Source organism: Periplaneta americana, chromosome 2 (genome assembly GCF_040183065.1).
Source record: "Periplaneta americana isolate PAMFEO1 chromosome 2, P.americana_PAMFEO1_priV1, whole genome shotgun sequence".
NCBI classification, from domain to species: Eukaryota; Metazoa; Arthropoda; class Insecta; order Blattodea; family Blattidae; genus Periplaneta; species Periplaneta americana.
This window is the reverse complement of record NC_091118.1, coordinates 133,707,325-133,731,272: the sequence shown is the minus strand read 5'-3', so window position 1 is coordinate 133,731,272 and position 23,948 is coordinate 133,707,325. Positions and strand designations below refer to the sequence as shown.

General features: G+C 35.2%; 1 protein-coding gene across 2 annotated transcripts in view; it reads right to left on the bottom strand.

Moving 5' to 3' along the window:
- LOC138694580 (putative uncharacterized protein DDB_G0285119) overlaps window positions 1-23,526 on the bottom strand; it is a 32,895-nt gene extending 9,369 nt beyond the window's left edge. The window contains exons 1-3 of one of the 2 annotated variants that reach the window (XM_069818448.1): window positions 23,407-23,526; window positions 3,314-3,384; window positions 1,055-1,224 (exon numbers count right to left, since the gene is read on the bottom strand). In XM_069818448.1, coding sequence (XP_069674549.1) covers window positions 1,055-1,224; window positions 3,314-3,338 — 195 coding nt within the window. In that variant the 5' untranslated portion in view covers window positions 3,339-3,384; window positions 23,407-23,526. Of the gene's footprint in view, window positions 1-1,054; window positions 1,225-3,313; window positions 3,385-23,349; window positions 23,369-23,406 lie in introns of those variants that run through there. The other variant, XM_069818450.1, reaches the window with a different exon arrangement.
- Between the last annotated feature and the right edge of the window lie 422 nt (window positions 23,527-23,948).

Below are 23,948 nucleotides of genomic sequence, written 5' to 3'. Positions count from 1 at the left end.
GAGGAAAATCTTTAATTTGGGACTCCACTTACGTTGACACTCTAGTTCCATCTCACTTGCCGAATACCTCCAGACGCGCAGCATCTGCTGCTGAATTAGCCGTGAAGAAGAAGGTCAATAACTATGCTCATCTTTTAGACAATTATATCTTTGTCCCCTTTGCTGTGGAGACCTTCGGTCCTTGGATCATGACGCTAAAGTTTTGGTATCTCGAATCGGCCAAATTTTGATCTCCATTACTGGTGATCGTCGTTGCACTACTTCTTTGCGTCAACGTTTAAGTATTACAATTCAACGTGGAAATGCAATGAGAGTTTTGGGTACTCTTTCCGAGTCCAGCCCTTTGGACGAACTCTTTCTCCTGTAAAATTTTTTATTCTGTGTGTAAATATTTCTGTTTAGTTTTGTATGTATATATATATATATATATATATATATATATATATATATATATATATATATGTGTGTGTGTGTGTGTGTGTGTGTGTGTGTAATACCATTTAAGCATGCGTTAGATGCGTTTTTATCAACCTGAGATTCTATTATGCCGTGGGCATATTTTCTAAAGAGGAATTTTATAATCTAATATATTGCTTCTTTTCACTTTCATATCCTCTTTATTATTATTATGGTATATATAATTAGATATTAATTTCTTTAGGATTTTACTGTAAATAATAATTTGTCTATTTAGGCTATGTATTAATATTTTTATTTAATATTTCAATAACATTTTCATAAAGGTATGCGCTCCATTTCCAATAATGTTCGCACAACGGTTCTGTTAAATCAACACGGCATCGCCAAGAACAAAGCTCGCATCTATAATCCATCAGCCTTAGAATCCGGTGGATCCGATGAGCACCGATAAATTCCATCTATAGCTTTAGGAACGGTTCCAACGAGCCCCGTTGCCGTCGATGAGCTTATCGGTAGATTGACTTCTAAAACGTGCGCTGTGTAGCATCTTGCTGGAAACTTTCACAGAGTGGATACACGTTGCGATGTTCCGTGATATGAGTTGCAAACTAAATAATCACTTTACGGTACGTACCCCTACTCCGGGAACCTTGACACAGACATGAAACATCTGACAGTCTGTTTCTGGGTCCGCGTAATATCCCCCAAGGATCTTATCCCTGCAGTTGAAGTTCGTGTCCGGCATGTCGTCCAAGCTGTAGTTAGGAGGACGTCTTTGTGCAGCAGCACAAGCCACGAGGAATCCTGTAGGCAGATAGAAAATGAAAGTTTTACATAATTTAGTCACTTGCATTAATTAAAAGCTTGTGCCATGTTTGTCGGCTTCCAAGTGGCTATAGTGCTAATCATTATTATTATTATTATTATTATTATTATTATTATTATTATTATTGATTGGTTATTTTACGACGCTTTATCAAGTACGGTACTATGGTTAACTAGAGTCTAAGTGAGATGAAGGTTATACTGCCAGCGAAATGAGTCCAGAGTCCAACGCCGTAAGTTACCCAGCATTTGCTCTTAACGGGTTGAGGGAAAATCCCGTTATAAACCTTAACCAGATAACTTGTCTTAACCAGGATTTGAAGTCAAGTCCACTCGTTTCACGTCAGGGCAGGCTAACCATTACTCCACAGCGGTGAACATTATTATTATTATTATTATTATTATTATTATTATTATTATTATTATTATTATTATTATATGTGGCTACTTTATAATAATAATAATAATAACAACAACAACAACAATAATAATAAACTCCACTTTACGAATTAGACACCTTGCGCGTTCCGGCTTCACAGCTATCATCAGCGATTCCTTGGTCGCCCCCGATCTGTTCTTCCCCTCAGCATCTATTGTATTTTTTGTAGTGGGTTATTTTACGACGCTGTATCAACATCTCAGATTATTTAGCGTATGAATGAAATGAAGGTGATAATGCGGGTGAAATGAGTCCGGGGTCCAGCACCGATAGTTACCTAGCATTTGCTGATATTGAGCTGAGGGAAAACCCCAGAAAAAACCTCAACCCGACCGGGATTCGAACCCGAGCTACCTGGTACCGCAATCAGACGCGCTAACTGTTACTCCATAGGTGTGGACTCTATTATAAGTTAGGGCAGTTCAAGGAAATGTATTGTTTTCCATTCTTAACAAACGTTCAGTCCAGTTTGTCTGTTATCTGTTATTTTATTACATACTGATTCATGTTCAATTCTTTCCTAATGCTCATTCTTTGTTTGATCTAATCTTGTACAGCTTTAACGTTCCTGAGGAATTTCATTTCTGCCGATTTAACGATAATTTTTTTTAAATTTATTTACTAATGTTTAAGGTGCTGTACAATAGCCAGAGGCCAATGACAGATAATAATAATAATAATAATAATAATAATAATAATAATAATAATAATAATAATAGTAATAAAAATAAAAATAATAGTATTAATAATAAAATAATAATAACAATAATAAATATGTTTCATATATAAAAAAACTTCATAAACTACCACTATAATTTCAAAATGCATAATAAATGTAGCCTATATAAATAAATGGATTTATCTTAAAATAATTATAATTATAATTGGAGAGAAATTATTTTAACATAAATTTCTTTAAATGAGGCGAAATTGTATGCCGGAATAAATGAATGAATGAATAAATTAATAACTAAATGAATGAATAAGTGAATTAATGAATAAATTAGTCAATAAAAGATAGAATGAATGAATTAATCAATAAATAATGAATTAATCAATAAATGAATGAATGAATGAATAAGTAAATGAATGAATCAATTAAAGGAATGCATCAGTCAATAAATGAATACATAAGTGAATAAAGCGCAACAAATAAGTTAATAAGCTGTCAGTTTTTTTTTTTTTTTTTTTTTTTTTTTTTACAAATTAGGCCTACATTAATGTAAGAGATGTTGAACATTGAACATTGTAATCTGTTATAAATCAAACATTAAAAAACGCTTGGTTAGTGATTTACTTCCGGTGGATTCAAATTCTCTGACATAATCAGTATAATTAATGATACATCAAAGCTATTTCTTGCTTCCTATCGTTTTTGAATATCCAAGGTATTCACGCTATGTTAACTGCTACACCGGTACCTAACAACTCACGCTCCATATCATCCGTTAATTAAACATTTCGATTATCGAATGAAAGTTGATAGTATTTTGATAATTAAAGTTGACGAGCTAATCCGGCTGATTGGTGGATTCTAGGAAATTGAATATGAAGCTACAATTTACATTCAGGAGCTAACATAACTCCAGTGGAGACAGCTATTTTTAAATAATATTGCTGTTAGCTTACCTAAAATGAAGATAAAGGTCTTCATGATGTTGGTTGACCTTTACAGTCGGCTTTACTTCCTCTAGTGTTTCCTGTAAAAATAAACAAATTGCATTTCATAATATATATAATGCAATATTTCATTTTCTCCGCGGCATAGCAGGTAGCGCAGCGGTCAATGCCACACCGAGAAAGTTGATAACTTGAATCTGGACAAGAACACGTAACGGTTCTCCATTTAATAAGGGTTGTAGATAACAGTGACTGTACTCTTCCACTAATAAGGGTGACAGATAAAGTCAATGTGAAACTGCTTTTTCCTTGGTGCAGTTGTTGTGACAAGTCGAGAGATGTTTAAAATTGCAACAACGTATGTTTCGAGAAGACGGAATTTGCACAGGCAAAGTTAAATAGTAATTCAATGAACAATTTTCAACTCGAAATTATCTAATAAGGGTAGTTTTCTTTTTTAGTTGGTTATTTAACGAAGTTGTATCAACTACTATGTCATTTAGCGTCGATGAGATTGGTGATAGTGAGATATTTGGCGAGACGAGGCCAAGGATTCGCCATAGATTACCTGATATTTGCCTTACGGTTGGAGAAAAGCTCGGAAAAAATTCAACCAGGTAATCAGTCCAAGCGAGAATCAATCCACGCCCGAGAGTAACTCCGGGTCGGCGAGCGACTCAGCCAGTCGAGCTACGCTGGTGGCCGCATAGGGATAGTATCTGTGATTTATTTAATTAATTAATTTCACTACGAGATTTGTTCAGAGCATTATGCTGAAAGCGATGGTAGGCCCTGTGTTAAGAGAAGGGTAATTTTTTTTAGATATTTCCTATAGAATGTTTAAGATTAATGAAAGTCACTGAGGAAAGAAACTCAACTAGTGTTACCAACTTTGGTATATAAAATTACCGGCCATTTTACACATGCAAGTTTGGATCAATATATACTGTATTATACTATAGCTATGAAATACAGAATCTGCCAAGGAAACATGTTCTTTTTATTGAAAAAGAAATTAAATTGTGGTTTATTTAACGACGCTCGCAACTGCAGAGGTTATATCAGCGTCGCCGGTGTGCCGGAATTTTGTCCCGCAGGAGTTCTTTTACATCCTAGTACATCTACTGACATGAGTCTGTCTCATTTAAACACACTTAAATGCCAGGGACCTCGGTCGGAATCGAACCCGCAACCTCGAGCATAGAAGGCCAGTCTGTTTATTGAACTGTATAAATAATTGTGATATTTGATATGAGTAATAAAAAATGGAGAAACAGCAATCTTGATTCTGTGTTCCAAATTTACTTTTCAAAGTCATATTTGGAATTTGATGCCACAGCTTCAAGAACTTATTTTTCTTCTATGTATTACAAAGCGATAAAGTTCTGCACAATTAAATTTAGTTTTCCCTGATATAAAGTTCAGCTTTTACTATTTATACATTTAAACGATCCTCTTCGTCATTCAGTACGTTATTCATGACTAAGGAGCGAATTTACAGTTCCGTACCTATTTTGTTGCTACGTCCTAGACTATGTTATTCGGATATCTCTACGTTTCACGTACACAGGATCCCTCTATTATAATTCTATACGACCTAAAATGTCTAAATGAACCATAAACTCCTATAAATGCCTAAAAAGTATGTTTGTGCCTGAAAAGCGCCTTTTTAGTATTTTATGTAGGCCTACATAATAAAATAAAAATAGCCTATTCTTAATAAAAATGCCCAAAGCTACAAAAATGCTATTTAAAATGTAAAAAATTATCTTACAGATAAACACTGGTCTGGCAGGTTCTTTCCATATTGGTCTTAGAAGGGGGAGAAAAGATTTTACTTAATTTTCTGCTGATGGAATTTGAGTCAGTTCTGTAGCACTCTGTCAGCACCAGTTATTTCTATACCGGGTGTTTCCGAGGTGGTGTTACAAACTTTCAGGGATGATGGCGAAGGGCACATGTATAAATTTGAGATAAGGAACCATGGTCCGGAAATGACTGAGTCGAAAGTTATAAGCAAAAATATTTGTGTGGAAATGGAATTGTAATTTGGCACCACGTTCCCTCCTTCCCTTAACCTTTGAAACAGTCGTGGAAAGATGGTATGGGCCGGATGTCTCCTACGTGGGTACTTGCCCCGATACAATTTGTGAGCTTATCTACTGTTCCCATTGGCTCATCCGTATTCGAAAATCAGGTCTGCTTATTCCGCTCTCGTGTACTCCTCCATTTCGCTAGGACTGATCGACTGGACACTGCAACTTGTACACATGCACTACTGTCTACAGACGTGCATATCAGGACCGACCATGTCCGTTACACATTACGCTATCTGCATTGCTTTAGTGTAGTTTCCTGTCCCCATCTCTCAGACAGCGCACTGAATGGAGTACTGTAAGTAGATAACGTAAACAACGTCAGATGAATACAGTATGTGTAAGATGTACAGATAAATACACATAAATAAAGTGTACAGAGGAATAAAATTATTTCATTTCCACACAACTATTTTTGCTTGTAACTTTCGATTCGGTCATTTCCGGACCAAGGTTCCTTATCTCAAATTGATACATGTGCCCTTCGCCATCATCCCTGAAAGTTTGTAACACCACCTCGGAAACACACTGTATAAATTCCACCTAAATTGAAATATTTACTACAATTAAAATTATTAATTATTAATTTTATATAAAATTCTAGAGTCTTAAATTTAGTATATCTTTTTTAGCACCTATAAATCCGTTTCCTATTGATGAACATGCTCCATAAAAGCACTGTATTGGAAACCAAGCACTACTGCTATTGTTAACACAATAAATATGTGTAAAATACTATCATATTCGTATTTTTTTCAATGGATGTAGCCTATGAATCTACTTACATAAGCTTAATATTTGCACATATCACATAGGTACACAATATTCGAATTCATTCCCCACATCTGATAATGTTTTATTGGCTTATAATCAAAGTATCGAAACGTTGGACAATAGCTAAATTAATTAGCTATTGCAACGGTGCACGCCGTAATGGAGTGGTTATGGCGCTAAACTTTAAAGCTGAAGATTGCAATTTCGATTACCGATGGAGGAATGAATAATAATATAGAGTAATAGGCACTTAAAATATTATAACAGATTTCCATTTTTTTCTTTCTGTTCAGGAACATGGTGCAGTCAAATGTTGATATAACAAGTAATACCACTTCAACGAATAATTGAATTCAACGAAAAAATTCTGAATCCCTCTTCATGCCTCTGTAAGGCGCAATGTTAAGTAATCTCATTTATACGAACGCTGGTATTACGAAATTTTCGTAATTATGTTATAACGATGAGAAAAAATATTCCTTCATCAAAACGTGATCGCTCGAACGAATTTATTGTATGCATTTTCCTTTACTACTTCGGTAACTCATCAAATGCGTACCGCAGCCCCAAATCAATGAGCGGGTTGTTCACTCCCGCACTTCAAGCTCCTAGGTCCTGTGTTTTTTTTTTTTTTTTTGCCACAAATGAAATCGTACAGATCAGCATAGGTATGTACCCGTAAATAAATAAATAAAAATAAAAAAAAATAAAAAATAAAAATGTGCAATCAGAAGACAATTTCAGACTGTTGTAAGCACCGGACATTCAGTGTCTTGTGATACGAACTTGGTTGACTTTGTTTCTAAAATGTACTGTATCCATTGCCTTAGGTTATTATGATTGACCGGAAATCAATGTGCAGAGAGTGTCCTAAGGTAAAGCTTGACAGTCAACACAACATCGAATAGAGAATGTAAGCAGTTCGCTTTTAAGGAAAACATTACTAATATAATTTTAGAACAAGTGGATAAAGAGCAGAAGTAGTCAGGTGTAGCGAAGAAATACAGCGTGATTCTCTCGCTAGAGGCCCAACATTTTTTCTATAAAACTGTAATTTACATAAAGTTTGTCTTGAAATTTTTTATGCACATACCTTCAACAATATAAAACAAGATCTAAACCCTTGCAATAGGTCTTCCAGTGACCTTGATTGATTTTTGTTCCGCTACACTGCATCTCGGTAGTGTTGGCTCGAATGTCTAGGAATTAACAATGTACACAGTCGAAGAGAGCGTGTTCTTCTTCCGTAAATACTGGGAAACGGGTTCATCTAAAGCATGTCAAAGAGCATTTCAGATTAAATTTGGTGTGGAAGTGTACTTCAAAGTGTTGTATCCAGAAATTGGTAAGAAAGTTAGAGACAACGGGAAACCTTGTCAACATTCAGGAGACCGAAACCTATCTGAAGAGAAAATACAGGACGTAAAGGAGGGTTTACTTGCGTCACCATCGACTTTCCAAAGAAACTAATCTCCCATATTCTACGTGTCAAAAAGCTAAAAAAAAAAAAATCAAAACTACACGCTTACCGTGTGTCATGTATTCAAGATGGAATTATATTTATTATTTGGAATTATTAAAGGGTAATTTTGAAATGGAAATTATTTCTTGCTTTGTGTGGTATACCATTTTTGGCTGGATTTTATTCAAGGGATTTAATTTTGGAAATAGTATCTTTAAGGTATGTAAATATTTTTGGATTTATTTTATTTTATTTTTCTACAGGTTTAACTGTTTGCTATTCTTAAGAATTGCAACCTACGGACCATGTATAACGTGTTCGGTTTTGTTTATAGTTTAATCTGAAATGCCCTTTGACATGCTTTAAATGAATCCGTTTGCCAGTTTTTACGAACGAGAGACTCGCGCTCTTCGTTTGTGTAGGCCTACAGTACATTGTTAATCCCTAGACATTCGAGCCAACACTACCGAGATGCAGTGTAGCAGAACAAAAATCATTCAAGATCACTGGAAGAGTCCAGAAGCAATTGCGAATGGTTAGATCCTGTTTTACATTGTTGAAGGTATATGCATACAAAATTCCAAAACAAACTTTAAGTAGAGAAAGAACGCTTTATACAGACAGAAGTGAGATGGGGCCGGGCAGGGCTAAATTTATTTACGTTTTTCATTTTAATCTCATTTGAAAGATTTCAGATCTTTACTCGTCCTCTCCATGACATGATTGAGTTTCTGTATGGTTGTGAAACTTGGACTCTCACTTTGAGAGAGGAACAGAGGTTAAATGTGTTCGAGAATAAGGTGCTTAGGAAAATATTTGGGGCTAAGTGGGATGAAGTTACAGAAGAATGGAGAAATTTACACAACGCAGAATTGCACAGATTGTACTGTTCACCTAATTAGGAATACTAAATCCAGACGTTTAAGATGGGCAGGGCATGTAGCACGTATGGGCGAATCCAGAAACGCATATAAGGTGTTAGTTGAAAGATCTAAGGGAAAAAGACCTTTGGGAAAGCCGAGAAGCAGATGTGATTAATCTTGCTCAGAATAGGGACCAATGGCGGATTTATGTGAGGGTTCCTTGCATTGCTGCAAAAATTCCACAAAATGCATTCAATATTTCAAAAGCTAAGTGCTATTAAGTTTGGAAACCGCCAATCAGAACTGGCATAGGTAGTAGGATATCAGGATATTAAAAATACTATAAAAGAAACACACTTGTATGCATCAAGTGGACATGTTTTCTGAAACGAATAAGCTCTAATCAAACTTAATCTATGAAAGGATAACCTACTGACCAGTCGTTACAACCCTACTGATTCAATGATCGTTCATGTGAACGTGAGGGTAGCAGTTCGGCTGATTGGCCTTGGCCCTTCCTGGGGTGCCGAGCCACGGGTTACAATATTAGAACAAAGCGCTAGATAAGTGAAATGGAAAATACCGATACATACAAGGTCACATGGTGGTGCAATTTAATGCATGGCCTATATTACAAATACATCATGCTCACATATTTCTGATAATAACCAATGTTATCGCCCCTAGGCCTTATATTCTCCGATAATTCCTGGGGTTAACATTTCTACTGATAAGAAAATATTTAGCACTAGCGAAGAATTATTAAATTATAAAACTTTGAGTAAGTCAAGCCGGTATCAGAATTATCAATTTGGTTTTATGTTTACTTATTTATAGTGCATATTTCGGTCAAAATAAAATCGTGAAAGAAAGTGTGTATAGGCTACTAGATTTAATATTATAGACATTTTACACCATGACAAAATGTAATTCTTATTAAATTGGCTCCAGCATTTTGAGTTATATTTTTATAATAGATGAACTTATTTATTGCAAACGCTCAACACTATTTTATTGGCAATTAATGAGTGGGAAAATGGGAAGAGATATATTTAAAAGATACCGGTAGGGTCTACATGAAAACGCGTCCTTGCAAGGTAAATTGGGGCTGAGAGGTAGTGTTTATGTGAGCTTCAAGCCTGCTGACCACTTGTCTCATTTCGATTTTCACCGTTCCCTATGAGGAAACATTAGACAATTTTGAGGACATTATTTTAACAATCAAATTACATATGATGGGATCAGAAGCAAAGGGGTACAAGTGACATTTATAAAAAAAATGAGTTGAATACATCCAGGATAAGCTAAAGCATAAAACATTTTAGTGGCAAAGGGATATATCTTTCAACGACATCACACATTAAAATTTAAAATCGAATCTTCACGATATTTACGAAAGATTAATCATTTTCAATCACATTTTCTCTAAAGTAACTGAAGTACACTTATACACCTTTGCTTCTGACCCCTTGATATAAAAGTTTAATATAATGACGTGTCAACTAGCAATCATAGACCTCTGGCATAGCTTATGACCAGGCTTCGGTCCTGGGCATAGAAACGCATGAAGTTCAGAACGCACGGACAATAGAGTTGTGTTGGTTGAGTGGAGTGGGGGATGGAGCGCGCCGTTACTTCGTGTCGCAACATGTAAACAGTCCGTCACAGTACGGCACAAAATATATTTCACCCTGTACAGATGCAGTATATACAGTGCATTCCTAGTGTAGACAATAAATGTCTACCATTAAAGTATTAACGTGAGTTGTAACCTTCAATCAGGTGTCCCTACGCCGAAGCCTGTTACACGTACCTCAGCCAAGCAGCAATAGGCCTACACACAACGGTAATGCACATTACGGACCCACCTGTGCTGTTGCAGTCGGGTGACTGCACACGGGTCATGACGCCATTTATACTCCGTGTACTCTAAACCTCATACTGGTTACTCTGTGTCCCTAGGCCGAAGCCTGTTATGAGTAACGAGCTGGCCTGACGCGTCGAGGCTGTACTCGGGAGTGGGTTTGAATCCCTCTTAGACTCTTTAACTGGTCGGGGTTTTTCACGGTGTTTTTCCCAACTGCGAAGCGAGTGCCATATAAGCCTTTGGCCAATCTTCGAACTCATTATCTCCAAAATACCATCTCGCTGATATGAATTTCATAACTACTAGATGTTCTCCTAGTTGATACAACGTCGTTAAATAACCATTTAAATAAACTAATTGTAAATGGAAACATTGTATTAATAGTATATAGAGAGTCTCGAAATTCGAGAACTCGGTCTACATAGTGTAAATTGAAGATGAAAATGGAGAGGAGAATGACAGCAACAAAATTACGTCCGAAGAATTTCAGTGTACAATTGGTCAACATTGCACAACACATAATGTCTTAGTAGTCTACTGTAATGTAATGTAACTAACAGACAATAAAATGATAAGAAACGAATAAACAGTAATCTATTATGAAGTTATAATGGAACAAAATGAAGTACCTACAGAAATAATTCATAAGTTACATTACAGAAATATAATAAAAAAAAAAATAATAATAATAATAATAACGGGGGAGGTGGCTTGAACCATGAATATTTAGTTTTAAACAGCGTACGGATAGCTTGAGCTACGGTTACAGGAGTAATATTTATTTGCAAAATATAGTGTTGCCACATTTTGTAATTAAAAATTCTTTTCACGAAATTTCGTCACATTTTCGTGTCCATTTTCAACCAGGATTCACATGTAGTCCATATGCGCGAATTTTGGGACAATCTGTATTAAGAAAAAAGATAAAATAATCGCATTAAATGGTTTTCAAGCTTTTCGTTACGCCCTTTTTAAGTATCCCGACAATTTGTCCCAGACATTAGATACTCCGACAATTGGTTCCAAGTTTGTAATTCGCACCAGACAATTCGTATCGCAATAATAGTTGGTACCACAATTATAGTTCTTCCATTGTACATCGTTGATCGACAAAATAATTACAAAGTTTGAGCAAAATTTTCGGTATGGAGAACGGTCGCCCCCGTCTCATTGTATCAGAAAAAGGACGTTCTAAATTGATATAATATAACGGTTTCGCATACACACGGCATCGTGCGGGACCAACAAAAACTGAATGGAGATGTGAAAGAAGAAACGAATGTTCGGCGCGGGTCCATCTTGCAATCACCACTCTAGAGGTACTGAAATCAACTGATCAAACACACGCGCCTGACTGGAGAAAATGTAAAGCCATGGAGATTTTTTTTATTTTAATAGGTTATTTTACGACACTTTGTCAACATCTTAGGTTATTTAGCGTCTGAATGAGATGAAGGTGATAATGCCGGTGAAATGAGTCCGGGGTCCAGCACCGAAAGTTACCCAGCACTTGCTCATATTAGGTTGAGGGAGAACCCCGGAAAAAACCTCAACCAGGTAACTTGCCCCGACCGGGAATCGAACCCGGGCCACCTGGTTTCGCGGCCAGACGCGCTAACCGTTACTCCACAGGGTGGACGCCATGGAGATAGTTTCATCTATAAAAGAAGCCGCTAGAACTTCCAGTGAACCTACCTCGTCTATAATAGATCGGCATGTGGCAAATGTAACGAGTGAGACACATCTGAAGCTTCCAAAGACTCAAACAATTCGTAAAACTATTCAACGTGTGAGGACAGACGACTTGCCACCAAATCCCAGAAATTTAGAAAGCCTGACAGCAATACCAGATAAATTTAAAGTCGAAAAGAATGGACGTCAGTGGCTACTAAATTTGATGAGGAATCGAAATTAGTTATTTTCGCTCCTAAAGAAAATCTTCAAATCTTGAGTCGTTGTATGTATTGCATTTGTGATGGCACGTTCAAAAGTGCGCCATATATAATGTGCCAGTTATATACAGTACAATATACAGTGGTTCTCGTTACTTATGGCGCTGAAGATAAATAGAAGCCAAATTATGTACAAGAACATGTTGCAAAGTGTACTTGACGAGGCTAGGACACTTTACGGAATTGATTTAGCACCGAGTCATATTTCCACGGATTATGAAATCACTTCAAATTTGATGAAATAAATTGGAACATATTTAAACATGTGACGACATCCTTATTAGTGACAAATAATGTGGGTACTAATTGTATCATGGTACGAATGGCCTGGGACAAATAGTCCTGGTACGAATTTTTTGGGACGAATAGTCGTAACTTCCTTTTTAAAATAGTCGTAAATTGACAGAAAAATAATCTTTACTTACTCGGGAAGATTATGAAGTCCTCAGAATTTCACAATTCGCCATATTGACTACAAAATTAAATAAATTTCAAAATGTAACAAATAACATTTCATTTATTCGCTTGTTATGTAAATTAAACAAGTGGCATCAATTTATTAAACGTTGAAAATTAATTTAAACTGAATTGCAACTCCAGTTGTACAAATTAAGTATAATTTAACTTTTTTATATTTCACAATCAGTATCTTTCAGTCCCTGTGAAATTAATTTTGATATACGTTCAATACATTCCTTTTCATTTATTCTGAATTTTACTATTTCCAAAGAACTGTAGGGGAAGGGACGATTCTATAGACACACATACTAGACATCGACACATTTGTGGCTCTCCCCTAGCTTGGAGTTAGCGGATCTTAGGGGCCTCAACTGAGATACACAAAGGACAGAACATTAACAAGAGACATCTATCCATGCTCGAGGCGGGATTCGAACCCACGAATCTTCGGACCGCACCGTTGAGTTCGATCAAGAGGAAAAAAGGTACAGTCTTATTGTACCACAGAAAAGAAATTGTTGAATGTAGCTAGAAACGTCGTTTATAGTTCTACCGTGTATGAAAAACTACGCACATATAAAATAGACTATGTTTAAAATATTCATGTCCAAATATAAAATAACATGCACACATAAAATACATATATAAAATTATTCACAGCCAGATATGAAGAGGTCACTTAGAAACTTGATGAAATTAACTCCAACCTACATAATATGTCTTGGCACTAATCTAATCTAATTACAATATTTATGGAAAGTTCATTTTTGACTTTACTCTCACAAAATCATTTACGGAAAATTCATTTCTACTGAACAGTGTAATTTATTATTTTTTCTGATATTTATTGGCAGAGTTGACTTTTGTATAGGCGCTTGGTACGTAGAACCAAGGACCCGGGTTCGATCCCGGCGCCGGAGCGAATTTTTCTCCTAAAATATTAAGTGTCAATATTACAGATAAATTCTGTAGGACAAATTAATATATATATATATATATATATATATATATAATATTAATGTTATGTCTTTATTTTCTCGGATGTAAGTTTTCATTGCATATGAATTTCCTTCTCTTAATGTGGTTCTTCGGAAACTAAGTAAAACTGGTAGATATGGAGAACTAGTCTGTCCCTGAATAAGAGAACTTCAGGAAATATTACTGCCAGTCATTTCTTTCCCACGTTTCTGCTCGTGCTGACAGGTGCCTTGGTATGTTCGTGAGATTTGGATTTTATCTGACGCTCGAATGAGGAAGAATAAAAATCAGGTCATGGCATTGCTGTGTGAGTTATATAAACGTTTGCAATCGCGTTCAAATAAAATTTCAGTAGGACCCAATAGGTTATAGTTGTCATATCAAGGGTCGTATAAAATATCAATAGAGATAGACTGACTTACTTTTAGGTTTACCTCTTACCCACAAAGTGCTATCTAATGAAATCCAATCCAATTCTTCTACGGGACTATTACCAGTTTGATCAAATCAGTCCATTTTTTTTTTTATCAACGGCAAGGAAATTCTAACAAAATTAGTTAGTGATCCACCCAATATTATTTTGAACATAAATCAGAGGACACTTCCTTCTGGAATAAAGGGACTGAATTCTTATTGGTTATTTTAACTGTCTCTTATTCTGTAGAGAAAATTGCGGATACTAATCTCAAATGTAACGTAGATGGTTTCTTTTATATTTAGCTCGGCTCTGACAATGAGTAGGGAACACGCGCATCAAACATTCTTGCGTAGACTGCGTCATTATCGATTCTTAACCTGCCGTGTATTTTTACTCATATAATTTCGATTTATAATAGCATGTACAGGTACGGAAATAAAATTTGGAGCTCCCTTATTGTATGTTTCGCTTAAAACACACTGCGCATGTATAGTAACAAGAGTCCCTGTATATATATGCTATTTGTAGACAGTCGTGTGAAATCGTTACCCTTATACAGGTGTACTCTCATCAAGACTCGCTCCAAATTTTAATTCCGTATTTGTACACAATTACATATTTTGTCATAATGAGTACTAACCTTTGTTATTGGAGTTGTTCAAAGTGATGTCGTCTACATTCGCACATTTCCGACATCATCTGATGAAATTGTTATCACAGTCTAAATACTCTAAAAATAGAGTATGCAGGAATAAACTTCACACTATAGACGATCTCAGGAACAATATAAGGAGAGAAATTGCACATGTTACGGAAATACATAAAATATTTGCGTGTGAGTAACAATTTCATCAAACGATGTCGGGAATGTTTGAATTCAAAATATAAATGTATTACCATTAATTAAAGTTATATTACTTAACAAAGTTGGTGGAAGGATCGATAAGCCAGTAGTATAGGCCTAAGTAACACAGGAGTTTTCTCCGGGAGCTTCGGTTCCCCTGTGGCATCCCAACAAATCTTCATCATCTCATCACATAGTAGGTGTAACGTAGACTAGCCTTCTATGGCGCACCCTGGGCAACGACTGTATCGGTAAATTGGTCTAAACAATTGGTTTCACATGGGTGAATGATGAACAGTCAAGTAAACGCCATTAGTAAAAAAGAAGATGACATAATAACTAGGCCTATTTGAGTAAGTGGTACCTTACTAAATTACACACATTTGTCATTATTAGGGCTAGGATTTTGATGACCTATAAATAATCAAAAAATGTCCTAAAACAATGCATTTATGACCTAAAAATCTTTCAAAAGTGCCCTTAAAATGCCCTAAAAATTGATATTATATAATTGGCTTAGTAGGAATATTGATATTTAGACTAGTAATTCAATTAAATTATAATACCAACATTCATGTTTATTTAATTTTACATAATGTTTCTAAGTAGTACACTTTAATTAATTATTTTATCTGTTGTAGTTCCATGCAATCCACTACAAGGCCACTCTTATCCTGAACTTGCAGGTATAGAGGAGTCTATAGTGAAGGGGCAGTTCGACTGATCCATTACATGGAGGTGTACTACGTTAAAATGACAATATTTGTTTAGAAAAAACGATTAAAATAATATACAAAATAACGGGTATTAATGGACAAAATATGTAGAGAAAATATCAAAGGAAATAAATAATATTTTACATTAATAATCGGGATTTATGGCCAAAATTAAATGAAAATATACTAAAAATGACCGAATAAAACAAAAAATGCTCTTATAAGTTGTAAGAGGCAAAAAATGCCTTAACAAATATGTTTTAAAACACTCAGTTTATCAGATAACATGCAAATACTAAAGCAGCAATTTTTCTGGCTTACTAGAAAAAAGATGCAATTTCATCAAAATCCTAGCCCTAGTCATTATAAATCATAAGCAGTAGTTAAGATAACCATTGTTTTATATACATTTTTAAACCCTCCAAACACATTTTTCCTCGTTCTGTTGTATTTTTCTTGGTAGTCCGCAAGCGATATTCTATGACTGATTTCCTTACTACTCATACAAATTCGAAACAAACCAGTTCTAAAATTTACTGCCGACAATGTAAGCGACTGGTGCAGTAGCTACCCCGCTGAGAGAGAGATTGAGGATTCTTTGACCGAAAGAGATGCCGCTGCTGTGTAGGATGAAGCATGTGATGGACGATATGGAGTGGGCTAATTTAGTGCCTTTTCAAATAATACAACGTGTGTATTTATTTATATTACTTTCTCTGTTAAACTATTCCTTGCACTTTCTCTGAAACAATCAAGATTATTTTCCGGTAATTTTATTGTTGTAAATAACTTATGTAAATGTTTATAAGCCACAAATTTTAATCTAGAGGAGGGTTCAATTTGAAGTACAAGTTGTAGATATTAATGATTAGTTTGAACCAAATATTTTTTGGTAATGTAATGTGTAGACTACATTGTTCCACATGAAACTATTTATTGTACATTGCAGAACAAAAATTCAAAGGCAAAATCACCGCCAGACGATTTTAGTTAACCGTCATTTTGTACAGTCTTCGCATTAAGAGGTTTCAACCACAGTCTAGTATATACAGTCGCGAAGCTCAATACGTAGTAAATATGCAAACATTAGATAGTTGCTCACCACTAGGATCGCTAATATCGCCTCATTACAGGCAATGCAAAATAGTACCGTCACAGTCTAGGTTACTGTTTTGTAGGGAAACAACAACGCGGCAACCTGGCTCTCGGCTGAGCCACTCGCAAACTCCGGTTATGCAGAGAGCTCACAATTGTTCATGAGGTCGCCCTGGGTGGCAAGGCAGTATAGCGCTGGCCTTCTGAGCCCGAGGTTGCGGGTGTGATCCCGGCCCAGGTCGATGGCATTTAAGTGTGTTTAAATGCGAAAGGCTCATGTCATTAGATTTAGTGGCATGTAAGATAACATGCGGGACAAAATTCCGGCACACCGGCGACGCTGATTTAACCTCGGCAGTTGCGAACGTCGTTAAATGAAACATACTTAAAAAATGTTCATACGCAGAACAATATCAGTAATTCGACACACGATGAACTATAATTATTATTTTACTAAAGATAAGCAGTTAAACATCATTTAATTAGGAAAATTAAGAAAGAAAGTGCTGAAACCGTCTGTCCTTTTGTTACAAATATTTGCGATACCTGTTTAAGAAGCGACTCATCCCTTGCTGCAATTCCCGTTGAGAAATGGAAGAGACGTTTAGCTGAATGCTATTTATTTTTAGTTCATCTGTGATATGTAGGTTACTTTTGTACATTTTGGCTTTTAGAGTTCCCTAAATATAAAAGTTACGAGTTGAAGTCGGGTGACAGAGATGACCACAGATTCTTACTTATAATAATTATTTCCTCTAATACCAAATTAAGCTTTTCCATAATGCAGACAGATGCATATACTGTCGCAGTATCCTATTTAAAAAAAGCGGAAAGCACATTCCCTCTCGAATTTTCACTCTTTCACTCAGTATTCCGAGTGCATATTTCCCGCGCGGTTGAATTGACTCTGTAATAGATCTGAACAAAATCTGTCCAGTAGTCTTAGGGGAGAATCTGTATACATACCGACGAACAAAGATACTGTATAACAAAAACCATATTTTCGATATTCAGAAAAGCTTAAAATTCGTTTTGATGCGGAAACATAGACAAACATATTTTCTGTAGTATCATAATACCTCACTGTCCTTGGAATAGCGTTACCACAATGTTCTCTTGTTCACTATAAATCACACTGTATCTGTTGGGGACCAAAGTCAACGCTCTTTATGAAAATCAGTTATCTAAGCTATGTGTTGTTCCCTCATTAATTTACTTTATGTAAATCTTATTGACTCTAGGGTAATGTTAGGTATGAATTGTCAGAGCTTGAAAATTATATCCCACTAACTATACAGGCTGGAAATAATATAACTGCGCACATTTTAACAACTTATTTATTGGATAGAATACAACAAAAATTCTAATACCATATTAGTCCCAAATAAACACTTTTCTAAAAAAAAAATCCCCTAAATGTTAACACTGTTTTACTCGTTAAGTATCCATACGATTCTGATTTTTACTCTTATCATTAGTGAAACTGATAAAGAACGATTTATCTCCTTGTAGCTTATCAATAAAATGGACGGTTTTCTTACAAATTAATAAAAATATTATCACGTATCGTTAGTTCCTGCCATTAGGAAGTCTGCCAACCCTTCTAGCGTGACCGAATGCGTGTGTGTATTCGTATGTGAGTCGGCGACGCGCTGCTGCCAAATTTTTTAATTATCATGCATTTACGAGTAATTACAAAATGAATAATATGCGTTTTTTTATTTATTTGGATATATTCTATTTGCCCCCTTCAATCTGCACAGTTATATCACTCCCACCCTATATATTTGTCACACTTATGAATTAAAACACTCCATGGATGAAAAAATTGTGTGGCAATGCTGTAGATATATTATAATTTGTTATACAGGGTGATTCACGAGGATTTACCGTCCCTTACGCAGCTTATTTCCGAAGATATTTTGAACAAAAAATGTTATATAAACATTTGTCCTAATCTCATTGTTTTCAGAATTACACTAATTTGAAGTTGTTTGTAAAATACCATTATTCTCGAGTTTTAAGGGTAAAAGAATATTACAGATAAAGAATGAACTATTCAGGAGTATCATTTCTTTAATTAGCTAGTATTCTGAAGCTAAAAATGTGTTGTGAATGCCATAGTTGTCTCGTACAGAATTTTTTTTCGAGTTTTAACTACAAAATTATATTTTCTTACGCATTTAACACAACAATTGTTACAAATCACGCCACTGTTGTAAATTCTTTAAGACTGTACATTAGGATGCATAATTAAACTGTAAATAATCAGTTCTTAAAGTCGTGTGATTTGTAAAACAATTTTTTATAAGTGCGTAAGAATGTTGTCATTTTTAGTTAAAAACTGAAAATCTGTGCAAAACAATTAACAACACATTTTCAGCTTCAGATTACTAACCAATTAAAGAAACGACACTTCTGAATAGTTTAGTCCCTATTTGTAATATTTTTTTACTCTTAAAACTAAAGAAAAAAGGTATTTTTACTAACAACTTCAAATTAATGTAACTTTGGAAATATTTGAGATTAGGACAAATGTTTATATGACAGTTTTTGTTCAGAATGTCTTCGGAAATAAGCTCTGTAAGGGACGGTAAATCCTCGTGAATCACCCTGTATTCTTCCAAGTCATGAAAGTTGAAATATCAACCGGCCTATGTGCTACGTTATTTGTCAATTGATAGGGTTTTTCAAATATTGGTCAACACGTATGGAAATATTGGAAGATTATGATTTAAATCTACAAGGTTCCGTAACAGATTTTACTGAATAAAACAAAATAATAACAATTTGTTACTTATTCAGGTTTACTTGTTCGAGTTGTAGAAAAATCAGTGCATCAAGATTTAACATATTTGACCTCTTTGAAAGTTTATGTGGATTCGCTGTGAAGTCAGACATGTCGTAAACATAATAAATAACTAATGAATGATTTAAATTAAATTTTTTATAAACATTTCCAGATTCTGACAGTATTTCCTTTCACTCCTGAAGCATCGCAAATGTTATTTTCATTTATGAAGATTTTTTTTTGTAAAAACTATAAATGCATTATAGGCCTATCTATTAAGAACAATGGAATAAATAGTGCGTTTTATCGTGCAATAAATTGAACGTAGCTATAAGTTATGGATATGTAATAAAATCAATGTAGGCCTATATAATTTGTCCCATAATTCGTACATTAAGACAGCAAAATCGTATTGCATAGTAAAACAACTAGTCCTCTATGTGTGAATGTTCTCACGCTGTTTACGTTCAAAGTTAGCCAACAGGAGAGCGATAAACTCACGTCAAGCATGCTGTTAGCTACTGTGAGAACTGTTACACTTACTACTGTAACTGGGTTGAGTTATCACAAATTCTTCCATATAAGGATGTACAAAATATCTTACGTCCTGTCTCCAAAAACTTCAAGTAGGCTATCGATGGCATTTCTGATCTTTGACGATATGAAGTCATGCTAATAGCACAGTCTAGTATATACTGTCACGAAGATCAATACGTAGTAAATATGCATCCATAGATAGCTGCTAACCACTAGGATCGCTAATATCGCCTCATTACTAGACTGTGTTAATAGTATATAATCAATCGCACATATTGACTTCTAGTTTTACCTCTTGTGAAAATATTAGATAAGTTTACTTTAAACACTTGTAATTTCAGTATGTCTTCTGATCTACTCAGATTTTATACCCTTAGTCACTTAGGGTGCTATTCATAGATATTTCGCAGCACGCGTTACGAGCGTACTAAGCTAGCCCCGGCTATCCACTGATTACTAGTACAGGATTCAAATCATATCCTATCGCTAACACTGGTTTATGAATACGAAAAACGCTGATAATCCACCGAAAGCCCTCGCTAAAAATGTCTATGAATACGGCCCTAAGGAATTTTTTAAGTTTTTTGGTTGAAGTGAAATTAGTTGCTAATTATGTATTAGAAACTTCAATTCACTCAAGTAGAGAAATGACAAATTAAGATAACATTTGTGGATAATATAGTAAACAGAAATTAAAAGAAGAGATTAAAACTTTCAAAAATATAAAAAAGGAAGCTATTATCAACTTTCTTTAGACTTTCAGTACTACCGCTATTCTACAGAAGGGAATCTTCGAGACGTAGAAAACAAAATAATACCGGTAGTTCATTTCAGTGAAATACCATTTTCGAGAAGTACATATGTTTTCACTTTACCATATATGATCAGAAGAAATGAGGGCTCTTGGCATAGTTTATGTTAATGATATACGAAAATATTACAGAGAAAGTAGGAAGAACATGTCCTTACAATGAGATTAAAAATAAATATTAAACTATAGACCTTTGGGAACAAGGAATATAGAAAGATCAATACAACGCTGGATTGTCGAAACTGGCCAGCAGACTGTTTTATGATTGATGTTAGAGGGAAGATGTAACAATACTGTATCTTCATTATTTCCCGAAGTGAGTATTAATTATTATTATAATAATTATTGTTATTATTACTTAATTATTAATATTGTTTTGGATGATAATATCGGGAAAATTTCGACTTAGGAAATCAATTAAGATGTAAGCTCATTGCACACGGACACTTTCTATTCTTTCTGGAGAAAATACTACAAGCATTGTCCTCGTGGACGCTGCCGATAAATGAACTCTTGTATTTTACTGAAATAATCTTCCGCTATGTGAGCCGAGAGCGATAGTCTGGTGTATTCCTCAGTCGAAGAATTACATGTAATAATTAGGGAGCGGAATTTTAGGCTCTAAATGTGGTATTTTAGGCGCTTAAAATAGGCTCTTAAACTCCTTTATTTAGGCTCTATAAAATAAAAAATAGGGGTTTTTTTTGTTAAAGAATGTAAGAATATAAGAGTGTTTTTCATTCACCGATCACATTTCCATAGTTTGCTTCACAGTAGATGATCAGCACCTATTGTGGCTATTGTGTCGCTCACTGCTGTACTTACAAATGGTGAGAAAATGGAAGGGGTTGTTATCTGTCTTGGAATGTAAGAGAATGCTTATTCGAGTACAACCCAGCGAGTTTGTCTTAAATTGCTGACAGACAGAGGAAGAAATAGGGCCTAATAATAATAATAATAATAATAATAATAATAATAATAATAATAATAATAATAATAATAATAATAATTTTTCCCGCAGGAGTTCTTTTACATGCCAGTAAATCTACTGACATGAGCCTGTCGCATTTAAGCACACTTAAATGCCATTCACCTGGGCCGGGATCGAACCCGCAACCTCGAGCACAGAAGGCCAGCGCTATATCGACTACGCCACCCAGGCGGACTGAAAGTTGGAATTTTAGGATTTAAATATTATAAGAATGAGAAGGGGTGGCCCGGAGGTACTACTTCTGTATTGGGTTGTTCACTGCTAGGAAGGAGTTGTTGTTATCACTCTTGGAATGTGTACGGTGCAGGATGTTAAGAAAAACAGTAAACAGTTACGAAAAATGATGCAAAAATTAAAAAACTTACAAATAGGCACTAACGTCGAAATAGGCATTTTTAGGCACTATAAAACTCCCTTTATTTATAACTATATTTCCATGAAATATGTAAATATTAAATCTCAAGCCTGTATGTATCAAGGAAAAAAATAGGTTTTTGCGTAAATTCCGCTCTCTGGTATTAATATATAGTATAGTTATTTACTTTTATCTTGTTAGATTTTTTTCTGGGGCAGAAATTTAATTTAATCATAGGTTTAGCACTTAACATTTAGGAATGTGGCAGAGAAATTATGTAGAAATATATAAATATATATATATGTTTTTTTATTTTATTGGGTTATTTTACGACGCTGCATCAACATCTACGTCTGAATGATATGAAGGTGATAATGCCGGTGAAATGAGTCTGGGGTCCAGCACCGAAAGTTACCCAGCATTTGGTCGTATTGGGTTGAGGGAAAACCCCGGAAAAAACCTCAACCAGGTAACTTGCACCGACCGGGATTCGAACCCGGGCCACCTGGTTTCGCGGCCAGACTCGCTGACCGTTACTCCACAGGAGTGGATCAAAATAGCTCTATATCTTTCTTTCCATTTTATTTATGAAATTTCTTAAACAAATGTATTTGTAATATCTATGAGTTAAACAAGAAATATGCCTTTCGCACCGTTTTATCATCTCGTGTATTGATGTTTTATTTAAATAGTAAAAACGCAGCTAGTTCTGTTAAGACTGCAACGCATAAGTAAATTATAAATATATAATTAATTGTACATTTACAATGAAATTATTATTATTATTATTATTATTATTATTATTATTATTATTATTATTTATTTATTTATTTATTTATTCACTTCCAAAATGTTATTTCTTGTGGAATTAATAATTTATTTTACACTTGTTATCGGTAGGCGTGAGACAGAGATTGAAGTCTTTATGTTTCCTCTCTTTTTCTGTATTACATTTTATAAACCTGTTTGTTTATAATTGAAATTAATATGGATTGTATAGTATCCATGACCTGGTACACTGTAACACAGCACTCACCGCTCTGCAGGTAGCTTAACTAACATGTATCACAAGATCACTATATACCGTACGTACAGATCACTCTTCAGACGCTGTGTGTATCTCGTTGAACGCCCGGGCACCGACTGACGATGAGAAGTAGCGAAGAATAGGGTTGCCTCATCTCTGCTATGTGTGAGAAATCCCCTCCAGATGAGAGTGAAAGGATATATTTTTTCAGCTCATCCCCACTATTGTTGCTTGTGTTACTTGTTTTTCCCTTGCTCCCATCAGGTAACGTAACCCTCGTTTGTTGGTGCGCCTCTTCACGAGACGGAAGGAAGATGTGGCTGCCCTTTGACTTTCCCCGATGTACTTGCCTCCTCTCCGACTGACTCTGTTACGTGACCTCCATTCTTACAAGTGAAATGGCAGGCCAGTTGATGGACTTATTCTACGCCAAACGTTTAAAATTATTCGTCGTACCGGCAGCTTATTGTGTCCTTGCTTTGAACCTTGAGTTAGGATGAGGGCGGACGGTCATGTCCAGTTGTTTTGGTTAGTCACACATGATGATTCCACTGCCCCTCCATGTATCAATCATCTACAAGAGTTAAAAATAGAATGGGGTGAAGTTT